At 44.3% G+C, this 19,993-nt stretch overlaps 1 protein-coding gene across 1 annotated transcript in view; it reads right to left on the reverse strand.

Annotated features, from left to right (window-relative positions):
- LOC132460681 (cholecystokinin receptor-like) overlaps nt 1-19,993 on the reverse strand; it is a 97,888-nt gene that overhangs the window by 52,207 nt on the left and 25,688 nt on the right. The window contains exon 2 of the mRNA XM_060055520.1: nt 19,237-19,485. Coding sequence (XP_059911503.1) covers nt 19,237-19,485 — 249 coding nt within the window. The remainder of the gene's footprint in view (nt 1-19,236; nt 19,486-19,993) is intronic.

Here is a 19,993-nt window from a genome sequence, read left to right on the forward strand (position 1 = left end):
CCTCTCTCTCTCTCTTTCTCTCTCTCGTATGCATGCGTGAGTGAATGTGAGCGAGAGCGGCTGAGCGTTTGACGTGGTTAGTGAGGGTTTTTTCTAACTTTATTATTGTCTATTTGTTTGTTTGTTTTGTTTATTAATAACCTCTCTAGTTTGGTCAGTTAATTTGTGTTGGTCAACTTTGTTTGGATTGTTTGTGTAACTTCGTTCTGCCGCTTGCAAGCCCAGCAAGAAGGGTGTTGATTTCCTCCATACGTAGAAGGGTGTTGAACGTTCCTCCGTACGTAAGCAACGAGACGTTGGGGAGAGAACTGGGCCGGTACGAACACCTGGTGTCTCCCATAAAATCGGTAGGGACTTGGGGGAAACGTGTAAATCATGTTTTTACCCACAGAAGATATGTTTTCATGGTCTTAAAAATAATGAAGCCGATCTAAATCTAGTCTGGAAATTCAAGGTAGAAAATTTGATCACACAGTTTTTGCCACTGCGGACTTCGGATTTGAAGTGTTTCAAGTGCGGACAGGAGGGGCATTTTGCCTGTTTTTTGCGCATCATTAAGCGGTGGTGCAGGGGTTCCCCCGGCGCAGGCTGCTGTCACGGTGCTCCCGGTGCCTGCCGCGGTCGCGGTACTCCCAGTAACTTCGGTGCCACTGGCGGCTCTTGCGTCTACGGTCCCCCCGATTTCCGCGGTGCCCTGGCGCCGCGATGGGCCCCCGCTGATGCGGGCTCCCCGGTGGTTGCCACGATTGTTCCCCGGTGGCCGTGGTGGATGGTTTTGTTGAGCCATTGGTTGTACCGACGCCCAACGTCGCTGTCGTGCAGAATGGGTGTGTTGTTGGATATGAGGTGGCACAGGAGCTGCAGGAAAGGTCTGACCTTGGGCAACATGTTAGCCACGTTCTTTAATGGAAGAAGAGGAGGAGGTGATGGAAGAGGATTCCTTGAAAGTGTTGTGTAAAAGAAAGAAATTAGGTGCCGAAAATAAAAATTCCAAAGTAAAAAGAATAATAAGCTCTTCTTCCGAGGAGTCTGATACAGAATTGATGAATGATTCTCAACCCCAAGAACAAGAAGATAGGCTTAATGATTATTCTTTTGAAAGCATCTAAAGTTCTTAGACAAAACAAAAGGGCAGTGGGAAAGTACTTCCCCAATCTGAATGCTTTTATTGAGTCCGTAAAACATATTGGCTTGAAAAAGAACACTGGGGAATGTTCTGACAGTCTTTCTTCGTGATTTTAAAATTGGCGAATCTGAATGATGCAAGGGACTGTTTTACAAGAGCTTCTCTCTATCAATTATTTAAAGATAAGAGACTTGAGATTTTTTTCATACAGGAAACACAAAGCACACTTGATAACGAAAGTCTTTTAATAGTGGTGGAGTGGCATTTTGTTTTCCAATAATTTCTAACCAGTTTCATAGAATGAGGAGGTGGTAGTGGAGGGACCACTTTTAAAAGTTAAAACACAGTATGAAGACGGTTTTTCATTAATATTTATGCCCCAACCAAAGGGATTGACCGTTATTGTTTTATAATAACCATTCATTTTAACTGTACCGAAGTCTCCCTCAGGTCCAGCCCAACAAAGCCCTTGAGGAAGTCCTAACTGCCGAGGAGCTGCAGGCTGCAGTTTTGGGTTTGAAAAGTGGCAAGGCTCCTTGCATTGATGGTCTGCCTGCAGATATTTATAAGTCTTTCTGGTCATTGGTGAGACGTCGGTGACGTCCTCAGAGACAGTCTGCCTCAGGGTGTTTACCTTTGAGCTGCAGGAGGGCAGTCATCACGCTGATTCCTAAGAAGGGTGATTTGCAGCAGCTTAAAAACTGGAGGCCAGTCTCTCTGCTGTGTACAGACTACAATTTGTTGTCCAAGGCATTGGCTACAAGGCTGAGAAAGGTGATGGCGGAGGTGATTCACGTTGACCAGTCCTATTGTGTGCCTGGCAGGCTGATCACTGACAATGTCATGTTGATTCGGAATTTTTAGGAAGTCTCTGGTTCTTTGGGAGTAGAGACTGGTCTTATATCCATAGATCAGGAAAAGGCTTTTGACAGGGTTGAAAATCAATACCTGTGCCACACGCTGCAGTTTTCTGGTTTCAGCCCTGGTTTCATAGCCATGATCCAGGTTCTGTATACAACATTGAGAGTATGTTGAAGATCAATGGTGGTTTGAGTGGCCCTTTTCAAGTACAGAGAGGTGTGAGGCAGGGATGCAATCTGTTGGGGATGCTGTACTCCCTGGCCATTGAACCCCTACTCCATAACATAGGAAGAAATTCTCAGGCGTAGTTTTCCCAGGGGGAAATGATTGTTTTAAGATTTCTCTGCTTACACTGATGATGTTGTGGTTTTTATCAAGAGTCAAAGAGACATTTCTCTCATGGAGAATATTATAAACACCTTCAGCGTGGGTTTCGTCCGCAAGGGGTCAACTGGGCTAATAGTGAGGCATTGGCAGTTGGCGAAGGTTTAGCCACAGGTGTAAAGTTGCCAGGTGGGCTAGTGTGGAAAAGGGGTGGGATAAAGTATTTGGTGTGTTCGTTGGAAGCAAGGATTATATGAAAATAAATTGGGAAATCACACTGGAAATAGTTGAGGGAAGGGGGAAGAGGGAAGTGGAGATGGATCTTTCCTAAACTGTCATATAAAGGCTGGGTTCTGGTTTTAAATAATCTGGTATCATCCATGTTGTTGCACCGGCTTACATGTGTCGACCCCCCACCTGATTTACTGCCCAAGGTGCAGGCTATTTAGGTAAATGCGTTTTGGGATAAACTCCATTTGCTACCCCAGAGCCTCCTGTGCCTTCAGAAGGAAGAAGGTGGACATGGACTAATGCATCTGGCCAGCTGAAGAGCCACTTTCCGGCTGGAGTTCATCAGATGATTTCTAACAGGGCCCAAGGACTTGGTGTGGAAACCCCTGGCATGTTCCATTTTAAGCATTTTGTTGAATATGGATTGGATACATCACTGTTTTTTACTAGATTTGAGCCCTTGTGTTTTTAAACAACATTCCTGACTTTTACCACAGTGTTTTTAGCGTGTGGTCTCTTTATAGAAGAAAAGGGTTGTTTGCCCCGCCTCGTTGTACTGGCTGCTCAATGAACCAATGGTTTCGGTGGGATGCTTTCAAGGCATTCCACAACAACATCAACTGACTGGAAACGAGTGTGTTCTTTTTAGGATGTTTTACAATGGTTTTAGAGTTCCTGACTGTGACGATCCTTCCCCTGATATTGTCCCTGATTTTAAAGACTGCTCTGGCATGTTTTAAAACAAAAAAAAAAAATGGTTTTAGTGATTTAAAAGGTAAAGCTGCGTATTCCCTCTGTGTAAAGGTTTTAAACAAGACAAAATTGAATGGACAGTCCTGGAGGGCTCATTTTCGTGCGAAGGAGGATGTGAGGCCTGAGTGGAGGGCACTGTACAAACAAGCATTGGTCAAAAAGATTGCTGAATTACAATGGAGACTTTTACATGGAATAATACCTGTTAACTCTTTTTATCTCGCTTTTAAATCCCAGTGTTTCTAATGTTTGTCCTTCTTGTCCGCAGAGGGAACCATTTTTCACTGTTTTTTTAGAATGCCCCCTGACATTCCACTCTGTTCCCCTTTTTAGAGAAGCTTTTCAGGAATCTTTCACGGTTTTAAATATAGGAAAAACTTGTAGTGTAAACTTTTAAATTTTATAATTGGGCAATCAAAAATGGTTATTTATATAAGCTGCAAGAGAAAGGTTGAGTGCAACCTGGTTGTTGATTTAAAGGTGTATTTGGCCAAAAGTTTTGAGGTAAAGGATCTTAATAGATTACAGATTCTACAGGGAAATGAAAGATCTAGAGACTTTCAGCAGTAGGTGGTGTTGTGGAGCAGCTCTGTGCGAGGTGGAAGAGGGAGAACTTGTATTCCGGGAAGGGTTGGCCTGAAGGAGAGATTATTATGTGTGTTTATTTGTTTGTAAGTTGGTTTTTGTTTGCTTGTTTTCACTTGTTTTGTATGTTTTGTTTTTGATTTTGTTTTTGTTTGAAGTGATGAGTTTATAAAATAAAAAAATAATAAAAAATGTATAAAAAGGTTTTAAAAATCCAAGTCTCTATCTCTCTCTCCTGGTCTCCCTCTTTAACTGACTCTCTCTCTCTCTCTCTCTCTCTCTCTCTCTCTCTCTCTCTCTCTCTCTCTCTCTCTCTCTCTCTCTCTCTCTCTCTCTCTCTCTCTCTCTCTCTCTCTCTCTCTCTCTCTCTCTCTCTCTCTCTCTCTCTCTCCTCTCTCTCTCTCTCTCTCTCTCTCTCTCTCTCGGTCCCCGGCTCCTCCTAGCTAGAACTAGAGTGTCGAGGTGCTTGGCACTTGGTTCAATGAATATCCTTACTGTATCAACAGAGATATATTGTAAAATCCAAAACGTTAAATCACCAGATACAGGCCTTCTTCCTCTGAGTTACAGCCAACAACTCTGCATCTTTTAAACCTCTCTTTGAATCATTGTTAAAAAAACGCAAGCGGTGTGTCTTGATCGGACGGCCAACCCTTAAAAAAACAAACTCACAATCGCAGCTCGGCACGGATTCAATTAGTCGAGACCGGTCGAGCGTGGAGCAGAGAGAGACAGAGAGACAGAGACAGAGAAAGAGACAGAGAGACAGAGAGGTGCCGGCAACTCCAACGATGGGACCGGTGAAGTTTACTGGAGCTGCCTGCTGCTGAGGGATATGTATTCTGTGCATGAAGGAACACAGGGACCAAAGCTCCCAATTACATCTCTCTCTCTCTCTCTCTCTCTCTCTCTCTCTCTCTGGTGCATGCTGGGAGCGAGTTGTGTGAGTGAGTCGGGAGCGTGTGCGTTTCAATCTTGATTTATTTTTGTTTGTATTGAATTATAATTTAATGAGAGTGCACTGGTGATAGTTATTTTATTAACACTTGTTTTCTGGGGGTTTAGGGGTTTTGTGTGTGGGGTTGTGCCTGCCGGCGTAATCGCCGGTCGGCGTCTTGCGTTGACGCCATGGTGAATGGCGAGTTCGCTCAGCTCACGAGGAAGCATGGAATCAAAGTTGGTGCCGGTTTCCCGTGTAGCGTGGAGGACATCGGGCTGGCTGTGGGGGGAGTAGTCGGGCATGGCAGCGTGAAATCGGCCGCTCGAATGAACAGTGCCGTGGTCCTCTTCCTGGACCAGGTGGAGAAGGTGAACCGCGTCGTCGAGACGGGCCTCACGGTGAATGGAATGTTTGTGCAAGTGCTGCCGCTGATACTGCCGGCAACAAGAATAACTTTGTCAAATGTCCCTCCTGTTTATACTGACGAGTTTCTCAGTAGAGAGCTATCCAGACATGGAAAAATCGTATCACCGATGAAAAAGATCCTGTCTGGGTTTAAGTCTCCTTTGATGAAACACGTAGTGTCTCACCGGAGACACATATATATGATACTTAACAATCGGGAGGCGGAGCTCAACCTCCGTTTTCATTTTAAAGTGGATGATTATGATTACGTGATTTTTGCTTCCTCGTCTGTGATGAAATGCTTTGGTTGTGGTGTGGAGGGACACACCGTGAGGGCCTGTCCGGGGCGCGGGGAGCCGGCTCCGCCTGGCCCGGGGGGGGCAGCGGAGACCCAGCGGGGCGGGGGGTGCTCTCCGCGGAGCTCGGTTCCGCGGATGTGGCTACCCCAACGGAGGGGCGTGCCGTTGCGGGGCCCCCCGAGGGGGAGAAGAATGTGAAAGAGGTGAGCGAGTTCAGCAAGGCACAGGGTAAACCAGCTGAGGTTGAAGTGGGCGAGAGTGAGGTCAGTGGGGTAAAATTAAGTGAAAAACACAAAAAGGTGGGAGAAAATGAGATGAGTGAGGGAATTACAGAGACGATAGGAGGAAGTGGTGGGGAGGAAAATATGAAAGAGGTGACCGAGATTAGCGAATCACAGGGTAAACCATCTGAATCAGAGGAAACAGTAGGTGAGGCAGGGGAAGCCAGTGAGATGCAGGGGCGAGAAGAGGGCAGCTCATGGGCGGAACGGGTAGAAGAAGAGGAGATGGTGGTGGAGGAGGAAGCAGCAGAAGGAAGGCCAAAGCCTGCAGCAAAACGCAGAGGGAAGGTTAAAAGCAAAAGCAGTGAGGCAAAGGCAGGCAGGTTGGGGAAAGACAAGCAGGCTGGGAAAAAGCAAACCGAGAAGACGGACAGTGACAGTGGAGAGGAAAGTCTCTCGGATGACAGTGACATCTTGCCCATGGAGAAGCTAAGTTGCAGTCAGCAAAAGAAAATATATTCTTCGGAAAAAATTAAGTCCTTTCTTCAGGACATCAAGAATGTGAAAGGAGTTAAAATCGAGGAATATTTCCCAGACATTCCAGCTTTTTATTATTCTGCCAGATTTTATGCGAACAACCGACTGGAGTATGGCATTACAGACCAGGAAATGTATAGACTGAGGAAACTGGTGCTGAAAGCGAGAAGGCAGATGAACAGCAATGAGCGTAGAAACTCCAATGTGTGTTTTAACTAAATTAATGGTTGTATTACTTTTATTTTCAATATCTCACTCATGACTGCATTTTTAGTATGGGAAGTCTTAATGTTAATGGAGCAAGGGAGGCAAAAAAAAGGGCACTCATTTACGAGACTCTTAAAACAAAACAATTGGATGTCCTTTTTCTACAAGAAACCCATAGTTGTTGTGAGAACGAGGGAGTGTGGAGAAGGGAATGGGAAGGAGAGGTAGTCCTGAGCCACAACACCAGTCTCAGTGGCGGAGTGGGCTTCCTCTTCTCGAGGAGTTTCTCTCCAGTCTCCATGGAGGTAGAGCATGTTATTATGGGGAGGTTGCTTTTAATTAAAGCACGGTTTGAGCAATTTAATGTGGTTTTTATAAATGTCTATGCTCCAACCAACGGTACAGAGAGGAAGCTGTTTTTAGAAAAAATAGCAGATGAATTAAATAGGTGCAACTCTGAGGATTATTTATTCTTGGGTGGGGATTTTAATTGTACAGAAAATGCGGCGTTGGATCGCAACCATGCAGAGCCACATCCAGCCTCTCAACATGCACTGAGGCAGCTGGTCTTTTCTCATGGCCTGGTGGACGTGTGGAGAAGGATGCATGTAGACTGCCGACAGTACACATGGTCCCACCTCAGAGAGGGTAGGATCTCCTTAGCTAGGCTTGATCGTTTTTATGTTTTTAAACATCATTTTAACATTTTTAAAATGTGTAAAATGATGCCCACTGGTTTTAGTGATCATTCCTTGCTTGTATGTCATGTTTTCATTAGAGATTTTAAGCCAAAAAGTGCTTTGTTTTAACATTGGACAGAAAGTTTAGGGATGTTTTAGTTTTTTTTTGGGGTGTTTTTAGGCAGACAAAGGGGGATTTTAGTAGTCTTAGGCAGTGGTGGGACCATGGAAAGACTCAAATTCAGCTTCTGTGTCAGCAGCACACCCTCAATGTCTCACAGGACATCACTAGGTCTATGAAGGACTTGGAGACTGTTAGAGTGGAGCTGGAAAAGATGAGTGAGTCATCTGGAGAACGGGGATATATTGAAATCCTCAAAGAAAAAAAGCTAGCTTTAGCTAACCTGCTGGACACCAAAGTACAGGGTGCGTTAGTCAGGTCCCGAGTTCAGAACATCTCTGAGATGGATGCTCCCTCTAGCTTCTTCTTCGGCCTGGAGAGGAGGAACGGACAGAGGCGTGTAATCCACACACTGCTCTCAGACACAGGTCAGGAGCTGACAGAGCCAGGGCAGATAAGAGCAAGGGCTGTTGAGTTCTATTCCTCACTCTACTCTTCGGAGTATGAGGAGAAGGACACATTGGAGGGGTTCTGCACTGGGCTACCTCAGGTCTCTACTGAGACCAACTCACAGTTGGAGAGGCCTCTGCGCATTGAAGAGCTGCTTGCCGCCCTGCAGAGCATGCAGGGGCGGAGGGCTCCGGGCATCAACGGTCTGACGGTGGAATTCTACAAAGCATACTGGGAAATTGTATCCGCAGACTTGTTGGATGTTTTTAACGAGAGCCTGGCCTGCGGCTCTATGCCAATGTCCTGCCGTAGAGCAGTCATCACGCTGCTCCCGAAAAAGGGGAATTTGCAAGACATTAAGAACTGGCGACCTGTGTCTTTGCTTTGTGTGGATTACAAGCTTCTGTCCAAAGCCTTCGCCAACAGGCTGAGGGAAGCTATGGAGCAGTCCATCCATCGGGACCAGACGTACTGTGTGCCCGGCAGGTCAATGGTAGACAATGTCTGCCTGATTCGGGATGTCTTGGAGGTCTCTAAGTCTATTGGCATTGATACTGGTTTGATTTCCCTAGACCAGGAAAAGGCATTTGACCGCGTTGAACACAACTTCCTCTGGAAAATTATGGAGAAATTTGGGTTCAGCGCTGAGTTCATAGCCAGGATCAAAGTTTTGTACAGTGAGGTTGAGAGTGTGCTGAAATTTAACGGCGGTCTGTGTGCTCCTTTTAGAGTGTGTAGAGGTGTTAGGCAGGGCTGTGCTCTGTCCGGGATGCTCTATGCACTCTCCCTGGAACCCCTCCTCAGCAAAATCCGCTCCAGCCTACAAGGTCTGGTTTTACCTGGTTTTAATGAGAACATTGTTTTATCTGCGTATGCTGATGATGTCATTGTTTTTACTAGGAACCAAAGGGATGTGGATATTTTAACGAATATTATTAGTGATTTTACAGCAGCTTCGGAAGCAAGGGTTAACTGGGCAAAGAGCGAGGCCCTCGCTGTCGGTGAATGGCGTGGCGGTCTCCCAGTTCTTCCCCAAAATTTGACCTGGAGGAAGGATGGTCTGAAGTACCTTGGTGTCTTTCTCGGGGAGGGAACCATTGTCCAGAAGAACTGGGAGGACGTCACGGGAAAAGTTGAAGCTAAACTGAAAAAATGGAAATGGCTACTGCCCCAAATGTCTTATAGGGGTAGAGTCCTGGTTTTAAATAATCTAGTAGCCTCCCAACTGTGGCACCGGCTTGCGTGTGTTGACCCTCCCTCAGGCTTACTAGCCCAAATCAAAAGGAAGATGGTGGATTTTTTTTGGGATGGGTTGCACTGGGTGCCACAGGGAGTGCTGTTTTTATCTAGAGAGGAGGGGGGACAGGGCCTCATCCACCTGGCCAGTAGAACAGCTACATTTAGAATTCAGTTTTTGCAAAAGTTTCTGTCTGGGCCGAGAGACTTGGTGTGGAGGAATGTGGCCAGCTGCATTCTCAGACGTGTAAGTAACCTGGGGCTGGATACTGCTCTGTTTTTAACTGATTCTAAATTTTTAAAATTAAGTGGGTTGCCTCCGTTTTATCAGGGTGTTTTTAAGTCATGGGCCCTTTTTAATCATAAACCGTGTCAAGAAGCTAACTCTCTGTACTGGTTGTTGAAGGAGCCACTGATCCACGGGGCCAGGCTGGACATCACCAATAGTACCACCCCCGGCCTGACGGGGGCACTGTGTAGCTCAGGGACCGTTTGCCTGCAGCAGCTGTTGGACGTAGTGGGGCCAGCGCTGGACAATGCTGGGGCCCTGGGCACTCTGCTGGGCCTTCGTTCACATAGAGTGGCTGGGAGACTCCTGGAGCTCTGGAGGCAGAGGCTGACCATTGAGGAGAAAAGACTTCTGGTGGACTACAACGTAGGGGGAGCCACACCAGATCCCGCTGACCCCTTCCCTGATGTCCACCTGAGCCCCGTGGTAGGGGAGCTGACAGGCCCCCTGCTCACCCCCTGTTGCCCAGATAGGCTCTCCAGGAACAAGGCTGACAAAAAAACGATCTATGCAAACTGCGTAAAAAGCATCAACCGAGCCGGGCTGAGCAATCGCCCCCCCACTGTGTGGACCAACAGATTAGGGGGGCGTATTGGGCCCGGCCCACAGTGGAAATTGTTTTATAAACCTCCCTTAAAGAAGCGAACTGCCGACCTCCAGTGGAGAATTTTACATGGCGCCATCGCCTCCAATTCTTTTATTTCTGTTCTTAATCCAGTTGTTTCTAGCACATGTCCTTTTTGTAATCTCTGTGAGACTGTTTTTCATGTTTTTACTGAGTGTAGGAGGCTCGCACAGTTTTACACTCTTTTAGCATTGGTTTTTAATTTGTTTGGTGTCAGCTTCTCTGAGAATGTCTTTATCATGGGGGCTGTGTACAAAAAAGAAGGAAAAGACAAGTGGCAATTATTAAATTATCTCTCGGGGGAAGCAAAAATGGCAATCTATATTAGTAGGAAAAACCGTGTGGAAAACAGAGAAGGACAAGATTCACGCACGGTCTGGCTCTGTAACATCAGGGCCAGGCTGTGGCTAGAGTACACGTTTTATAGGAATATTGGGGATTTGGACACTTTTAAAAATCGCTGGTGCTATAAAAACATTGTCTGCTCTATTGTGGAAGATGACTTGCTGTTTGCACACATTTTTCAAAGATAGTTTGTTTTCGAGGTTAAGAGACGCACAAATTGCACTTTATTAATGTTCATGTAATATAATTAATATGTAAATAAAGTTGTCTCTCTCTCTGTGCATTGATCCCCCATGTGTGAACACAGGGTAGAGGAGACAGTGGTGGTACTGCGAGACACTGATAAGGCTTAAAAAACCCTCTCAAACCCTTCAATGGGTTGGCTTCTCTCTGGGTTTATTTTGTTGCTAGACTGCTGCCCCATTCTATTTAGCCTCCCGTAACCTTAAAACAAAATGCTAAAATTGAGTTTCAAGGTTTGTCGAGTGTGACCTGTCTTCAAGAGTTACAATATTTGGAATTTACATTTAATATTAGCAGATGCTTCACAACCATTCACACAGCGATGGCGGAGTCCTCAGGGCGACAGCCAGCTCGTCAGGTGCAGTCAGGGTGAGGTGTCTCGCTCAGAGGTGTCTCAATCGTCTCGCTCAGAGACACCTCAACACTCCGCTATTGGAGAATCCAGGGATCGAACTTGTAGCCTTCTGTTCACAAGTCAACTGCTCTACCTCCTGAGCTGAAAATAGCCTATTATAGCCTCTACCATTTTCCACGACATTTGATCAATATGTCGATATACCTTATTTTTCCCATTGCTGGAATCAACAATTAAAACGTCTCTCTCTCTCTCTCTCTCTCTCTCTCTCTCTCTCTCTCTCTCTCTCTCTCTCTCTCTCTCTCTCTCTCTCATCCAATCTTCCCATCGCTGGAAACAACAATTAAAACATTTCGACAAGAGCCATATAGGAAGGAGGAAGTACAGAATTGTTTTTGGAGTGTAGCCAAGGTTTATCTTAACCATATTTTATATTACATTCAGGGCATTTAGCAGACGCTTTTATCCACAGCGACTTACATTAAGTGCATTTGTCAGAAGAACGAGAAACAACAATGTATCGCTGTCGATACCATAAAGACGCATATAGTGCAATTGTGAATATAGAAGTTAACACCTTACAAGCTTTATTGAGGAACCTTATGTACAGATTTATCGGTCGCTTGAATGACTCAAAGAATGTAATTAAAATGCTGCTGTCGAACCCAAGTTATAGTACAGTAAGCTACCAGTCATACATTTGGAGACATTTGTAAGAGGCAGGAATGTTTTAATTCTAACTAGAGTTTTGGAAGCATTGCGCTCGCTCAACCTCTAGTTGTAATTAAACCCATAGCAATAATGTGGAAACCCCAGTCGATAATGCAACAATTAAAAACATAACGTCTTAGCTCGGCGAGTGTGTCGCTGCCTTTGTCTTGACGTAGTGTTTGTGTGATTGTGCGTGCGTGTGTGCGCTTCCGTGTATTTTTCGCTGCCTTTGTCTTGACGTTTGGTGTGTGTGCGTGCGCGTGTGTGTGTGTGTGTGTGTTCGTGTACGCGCGTGTGTGTACGCGTGTGTGTGTGTGTGTGTGTGCGTTTCCATGTATGTTCGTGCACGTGTGTGTGCGGCGTATGTATGCGGTGTGTAGGTGCGTGCTTGAGGTGTATGTATGCGTTTGCGCGTGCTGTGTGTGTGTGTGAGCTGCAATCTGTTTGGCCCAGGTGCACATGAGTAACTTCAGTAACTGGTGTGACAGGCCTGCTATTATAGAAGTAAGATGTATAGGTGTGTTGTCTATCTTTTTGTATTGTAATGTCATTTAAAATGGACCTTGAATCTAATAAAAAAAGTTCATGATGAAAGAAAGGTAGTGGGTACTCGAGGCGATGTTGGTGGTTTGAGAAGTGAATTTTAATGAAGGCGAACCCAATCATGTTATGTCGTCTGTTGAAATGTTAAGCCAGTTTAACAGGCTGGGTTAAGGTCAGCAAACATCAACACTTGTTGTTCAGCCACAGATTAGATTGATTAGCATGTGGGTGCAGGGTAACTTGATTAGGGGTTGTTTTTCAAGGAATATTTTGGCACGGTTTGTGGATCGTTTGATTAGGCAAAGGAGGAAATTCCCCTGTAATGGCCTGTCGCGCCATTACAGGGGCCTGAATTTAACAACTTTTACCTTCAAGTAGATAAATATTTATGAATATTTTTTCTTTTTAGATTTTCGTAGTTTTCATTTCCAATGTGGATATTTAGTTCTTAAATTACAAGGATATCTAATTTCTAATCTATAAAAAACGAAATAGTCTTCCGGTTATGTAATTTTAACTGAAACTGGTTATTCCATAGAACCATATATTCCATATAATAATAATAATAATAATAATAATGCATTTAATTTAAAGGGCGCCTTTCAAGACACCCAAGGTCACCTTACAGAGCATAATGTTATCATAAATCGTTTAAAAACAGGACATTGTGGAAAAAATAAATAAATAAATAAAACAAAAACAAGACAAAACAAACAATCAAGACAGTGATCAGTTAGACGTTGTGTGCGAGTTTGAACAGTTGAGTTTTGAGTTGTGACTTAAAGGTTGTAATGGTGTCTGACTGTTTTATGTGTGGGGGGAGGGAGTTCCAGAGCCTGGCTGCAGAACAGCCGAATGACCGGGCACCCATTGTAATGAGCCGTGATGTGGGGATACATAGTAGTCCAGCAGAGGTTGAGCGGAGGGAGCGGGAGGGAGTGTATTCTTGGAGGAGGTCGCAGAGGTAACTGGGGGCTAGGTTGTGGAGAGCTTTGTAGGTGAGGAGTAGGGTTTTGTATTGGATGCGGTAGTGTACTGGGAGCCAGTGAAGTTGGATGAGGACAGGGGTGATGTGGTCAGATGATTTGGTGCGGGTGATGATCCGGGCGGCTGAGTTCTGAATGATCTGCAGTCTGTTGATGAGTTTGGTGGGGAGTCCGGTGAGTAGGGCGTTGCAGTAGTCTATGCGTGATGTGACAAATGAGTGAACTAGGATTTCAGTGCTGGATTGGGTCAGTGATGGGTGGAGTCTGGCGATGTTGCGGAGGTGGAAGAATGCAGTCCGGGTGATGTTGTGAATATGGGGTGCGAATGAGAGGGTGTTGTCGAGGATGACGCCGAGGCGAGAGAGAGAGAGAGAGAGAGAGAGAGAGAGAGAGAGAGAGAGAGAGAGAGAGAGAGAGAGAGAGAGAGAGAGAGAGAGAGAGGAAGAGAGGAAGAGAGAGAGGTAGAGAGGAAGAGAGAGAGATAGAGGAAGAGAGAGAGATAGAGAGGAAGAGAGGAAGAGAGAGGTAGAGAGGAAGAGAGAGAGAGATGTAGAGACAGAGCAGTAGAGAGAGGTAGAAATAGAGAGAGATACGTTTGAAACAAAATGGCTGCCTGCTGAACATGCCCTCATTCAGATTCTGAAGATTCCTGATCCCATAATTGCCTCGACATTTCTTGGAATTGCCCCCCTAACCCCTACCTTGCGCCGCGGTTGAGATGTTAAGATAGTGATTGCCCACAGGCATCGATTGGTCTGTTTCCTGAGCTAGCATGTAATCTATCATGGCGGCTAATGTTCATTACTGAGACGACGATCGTGTTCAGGGTGAGGCTCATCTATGTGGGAGGAGAGAGAGAGAGAGAGAGAGAGAGAGAGAGAGAGAGAGAGAGAGAGAGAGAGAGAGAGAGAGAGAGAGAGAGAGAGAGAGAGAGAGAGAGAGAGAGAGTGTTCAGAGAGAAGATCAGCTCTGTGGGAGGTGGGGGTATTGGGGGGAAGAGGGGGTCTCAAAAGGTCAGAGAGCTTATCACGGAAATGCAACCAATTATGAAGTCGATTTATTTCATAATGTGTTAGTGTTTCATTGGTGTTCACCTTTTCAAACTCGTTTGGCAACCACAGAGCTGTTTTATGCAAACAATTTATTAAATGTAATGAATGAATTTAATCTATCACTGCTACTTTTATTACAACTACTACGATTTACGTTTGTCTTTTGGTTTGGTTTGTTCGAACATCTTATAATTCTGAAAATGTAAGAAATCTCTATATAAACTAAGCACAAAAAGTAAGGAAATTTGTGTTCGGTAGATTATTTCTCTGTGGTAACAATGCTTTTTGGCAATAAATCTTAAACAGTTGGAAAGCCTGTTTAGCTCCCTTTCAAATGGTGCCCCATTTGTAAGGAACATGCATTTGTGGGATGATCTGCAGCGCTGAGTATGTGGGTTGCGCCATGAGAAATTTGCCAAATCTTTTCTGCCATTGCCAAAAAGGTTATTTTTTGCTGTTGCTATTGACACTTGTTTTGAGCTTCTGGTACCCCCAGGTACTGTCAATCAGGTGCCTGATTGGCACTTGATTGGGCAACTTCAAGCTGGTGTTCTGCAAAACCAAGTTGCGGCATTATTTGGAGTGAGCCCTACTACACTCTCCAAACTGAAGGCCGAGTTCCATGTAACGGGGGATGTCAAAGCCCAAGAAGATATGGCAGGACGATATGTCCTGCCATGACTGCCCTTCACCGTCAGGCCCGTTGGCGCTGGTGTCGGCAACACGTGCACTGCAACCTAAACATTTTGGAGGAATGTTATGTTCAGTGATGAGTCCATATTCTGCCTACGGCAGTTGAATCAAGTGTGGAGAAGATGTGGAGAACGCTATGCTGATTGCTGCACCGGTAGAATAACATATTTTGGTGGAGGCAGTGTGATGGTGTGGGGTGGCATCTCCCTCACTGGAAAAACGAGGCTTGTCATCATTGGAGGCAATCTCAATGCAGAGATATAGAGATGAGATTCTGCAACCAGTGGCAATCCCATATCTCCAGAGTCTGGGACTGAACTCTATCCTCCAAGATGACAACGCTCGCCCCCACAGGGCGGGGTTTATCAGAGACTACCTCCAGAATGTGGGAGTGGAGAGGATGGAATGGCCTGCTAGCAGTCCTGACCTCAACCCCATTGAACACTTGTGGGATCAGCTTGGGCGTGCTGTTCATGCCAGAGTGACCAACACAACCACGTTGGCTGACTTGCGACAAATGCTGGTTGAAGAATGGGATGCCATCCCACAGCAGTGTTTAGTTTAGTTTATTAAAGATCCCCATTAGTCTACACACCATAGTGGAGACTATTCTTCCTGGGGTCCAGGCAAAAGACATTACAATACAGATTAAAAAATGTGCAGTACAGCATGATCATTGTTGGGGACCAAAACACAGACTTAGTAACCAACATTTACATTACATGTAAATAATGCAAAAAACAAAAAACAGAATTAAAAACAAATTATTTTTGTCAGTCCAAAAATACCTTAAATAATAACCTAATCTACTCTAATTTCCTTTCTGATTATTGCTGCCTTAAGTTTCCTTTTGAATTTACCTTTATTCCTGGTTAGAGTCAAATATGAGGGGAGCAGATTCCAGTATGCAATGGCTCTGTACATTACTGTTTTTTTGAGTGCATTGGTTTTGGGTAGAGGACAAGTAAAGTGACCACTTAGTGCCTGTCTGGTATTATATCCATGTCTCTCATCTACAGGCGATAGCTGTAAAGACAAACTGACGGGTTTCTGTGAGGAGTACACATTATTTAGAAACAGAATAAGGCTGCATGCCAGTCTTTCATCCACCCTCATCCATGACAGCCTGGTGTGCATATCATCCACACTACTCCTAACAGAGCAACGAAGTGCTAGTCTTGCCGCTCTGTTCTGAGCAAGCTGCAGTTTGCTAATTTCTTGTTTTGATGCACTAGACCAGATAACAGGACAGTAGTCTAAATTTGACAGAACTAGAGATGGTATGACTAGTCTAATTGATGTATTCGTAAGCAGATGAGCACTCCTTCTTATGGCATAGATACCATTTATCATTCTCACCACTGTCTTTTTAATTTGAGTGGACCATGACAGTGATTCGTCAATTGTGACACCCAACAGTTTGACTTCTTTAACCTATTCTACCGTAGCACCCTTTAAAGAGAGGCTTAATTTCTGATCTGTTCTGAGAGCATATTTAGAACCTAATGCCATATATTTAGTTTTTAAGACATTCAATTTCAGCTTATTTTCTGTGATCCATTCAGAAACCAGCTTTAACTCTTGTTGAAGCACCTCATTAACATGTTCAATGCTGTCTGACGATACATACATAGTTGTGTCATCTGCATAAATCCCCATTCCTGCATTTTCCAATACATATGGCATGTCATTTACAAAAATAGAATAGAGAAGGGGGCCAAGGCAGCTTCCCTGAGGAACTCCACACTGGAGTGTCTCAATATTTGACAGAGAGCCATTGAACTTAACACATTGTTGCCTATTCACTAAATAGCCCTTCAATAACTCATTAGCAGAATCTTTGAATCCATACGCCGATAGTTTCATGAGTAGTAGCTCATGATCTATGATGTCAAAGGCTGCGCTGAAATCCAAGAGCACCACCCCAACAACTGACTTCATGTCAATCTGTTTGAACCACTCGTCAGTAAGACATGTCAGTGCAGTGCTTGTAGAGTAGCTTGCTTTGTATGCATGCTGTAGATCTGAGTTAATGTTGTTTTCTGCAAGATACTGCTGGATCTGCTTAAATATAATTCCCTCCAAAAGTTTACTCAAGACAGGTAGGATGCTGATAGGCCTACTGTTTGGACCTGTAAATGGCTCCCTACTGTTTTTTGACAGAGGAGTAACCTTTGCAATTTTCCACAAATCAGGATAAGCGCATTCCTTAAAACATAAATTGAAAATATGGCCTACAGGCTTCGCAATTGATTTGGCTGATAGCTGAAGCAGCCTGCCGTCAATATTATCAACCCCACAAGGTTTGTCACACTTAATTGTTTGAAGTATCTTAACCAAATAATCAACACTGATTGGCTTGAAATCAAACTCACAATCCTTACCACACATAATATGATTTTGTATTATAGCTCTGGACAGCCCACCACTAACAGGCAGCATTTGATTTCGTAGTGTGTTTACTTTACTGAGGAAGTAATTATTGAAATAATTTGCTATGTCAGAAGGTTTGGTAATAAATTCTCCATTCAGCTCAATAAATGAAGGAGTTTTGGCCATTTTACTTCTACCCATAGCCTCATTAAGTACTCTCCAAAGTTTTCTACTGTCCCCATGGCACTCCTCAAATATAGAATGATAGTAATATTTTTTCTTTTGTCTATTTAGTTTAGTTATTATATTTCTTAGTGAGCGGTACTCTTGCCAATCTGCTGCATTACCTGACACGATGGCAGATCTTTTCAGTAGGTCCCTTTCTCTCATCAATTTTCTCAATTCCTCATCCAGCCAAGGCGCTTTAAGTGAACGGACAGTGAATTTCTTAATTGGAGCATGTTTATCACACACTGCAGAAAATAAATTCATAAAGAAGTCAAGTGCAGCATTTACATGCATCTTCTCAAGCACAGTATCCCACTCAATATTTTCTACATCAGCAATAAAATCCTTTTCTAGAAAGGTTTTATATGTTCTTCTATGAATCACTGTAGGCCCTGCTTTAGGAACCTTTGTTTTCACAGTTAAAGCAACAATATTGTGGTCACTGAAGCCCACAGGCACCGACACAGCTTTAGAACATTTTTCAGAACAATTTGTAAAAAAGTGATCAATGCAGGTTGACGTGACCCTTCCGTCCCTATTGACATTAGTTCTTGTGGGTACACCTATGACTTGAGATAAGTTGCATAATGTGGCTGCATTGCTCAACTTCTTTTTCAATGTACAATTACTGGACAACCAGTCTATATTCATATCACCAAGCATGTAAATATCATTGCCATTATCAGTTACATTCTCCAGCATCATGCATATGTTATCCAGATATTCAGCATTAGAGCATGGTGGCCTATAACAACAGCATGTCAATATAGGTTTCAGATGTGGGATATGAACTTGGAGCCATAAGGCTTCTACTCCAGCCATACCTAGATCTTTCCTTATTTTAGCTGGAATATGATTTTGAATGTAGAAAGCAGTACCTCCCCCATACCTGTCTGTCCAATCTAAATATATTGTAACCTTGAATTGAAACAGCTGCATCCTCTATGGCTTCTTCCAAATGAGTCTCTGACACAGCCATAATATGAATATCATTTTCGTGTAGAATAGTAAATAGCTCTTGGACCTTGTTCTTTAAACTACAGACATTTAAATGAGCAAACCTCAAACCTTTTTTCGGTAGTTTGATAGACATTAGAGAATTTAGAGTGTGTGACAAGGCTGGTGACCAGCATGAGGAGGAGGTGCCAGGCTGTTGTGGCTGTGTATGGTTCTTCCACATGCTACTGAGGCACCTGTTTGTGAAATGAATGAATTGTTTAATTGCCAATATGTCTTGTTTCTTCAAACTTCAATCATCCAATCCACCAAACGAGTCAATGGCAGAATAAGCTGTTTTGCATAGGCAGAGAATTTTTCATGGGCGCAACCCACATACTCAGCTCAGCTGCTCATCCCACAAGTGCATGTTCCTTGCAAATGGGGCACCATTTCAAAGGGAACTATAGCTTTCCAACAGTATAAGATTTGTTGCCATATTGGTATAAGATTTATTGCCATTGGCATTGTTACCACAGAGAAATAATCAACCAAACACAAATTTCCTTAATTTTTGTGCTAAGTTTATATACATCAAACATTGATAAAAAAAATAAAATCTATATATTTTGGTGAAAATCAAGAAACGATTTAGACTAAAGGTAAAAGTCTGCCCCCTGATGATGTTGATGATGTTGGGGATGAGTGTGAAGGGGGAATCGATATTCAGATTATTTCCGAAATTGATTTTCTGATTGTGGCAGAAATCTATGATTTGTATCAGTTTTTTTGGGAATGCCGATAAATGCGTTCCCTAAGAGTTTGTAAAAAAAACTGTTTTAAAATAACAAGGACAAAAATTGATATTCCGGTAGCCTTACCCATGAAGTAGGCCACGATCTTACACATGGCAGCGCCGAAGATGAAGTCCTCCATGATGTTGGGGATGAGCGTGAAGGGCATACAGAAGAGCGCCATCATCAGGTCACTGAGCGCGAGCGACAGCAGGAAGCAGTTTGTCACCGTGCGCATGCGCTTGTTCATCGCCAAGACGACGATGATAAGGAGGTTGCCCGCAACGCTCAGGACGAAGATGAGCGCGTAGAGCAGGATACGGAACGAGTCCATTTCTGATGAGAGGGGGAAGGGGGGAGAGAGGGGAGAGGGAGGGGGAGGAGAGGGAGGGAAGGGGGGAGAGGGAGGGTAGGGGGAGGAGAGGGAGGGAAGGGGGAGAGAGAGAGAGAGAGAGAGAGAGAGAGAGAGAATGGGAGGGAGAGAAAGGTTTGGGAGAGAGGAGAGATGCGATGGAACATTGGGGAGAGAGGGGTGAGAGAGCGGGGAGGGGGAGGAGGTTATAAAAAGTTTGGGAGGGTTGAGATAAGACGGAGAGTAAGGGGGAATGGAGGAGGGAGGGGGGGAGGAAAAGAAGAGAGGGAGGGAGGAGAGAGACGGTTTCAATAGCTGTTCATAATCTTAGAGCACATCCAGCCTGAGGTGAAATACACACATCCATGCATATCATTAACATGATATTAACGTTAATCCATACATTCATGACATGGCTGTATTATTAATACCAACCAGGGGCCGTATTCACAAAGGATCTTAGGGCTAAAAGTAGGTCCTAACTGGCGAATT

This window comes from Gadus macrocephalus, chromosome 7 (assembly GCF_031168955.1).
Source record: "Gadus macrocephalus chromosome 7, ASM3116895v1".
Lineage (NCBI taxonomy): Eukaryota > Metazoa > Chordata > Actinopteri > Gadiformes > Gadidae > Gadus > Gadus macrocephalus.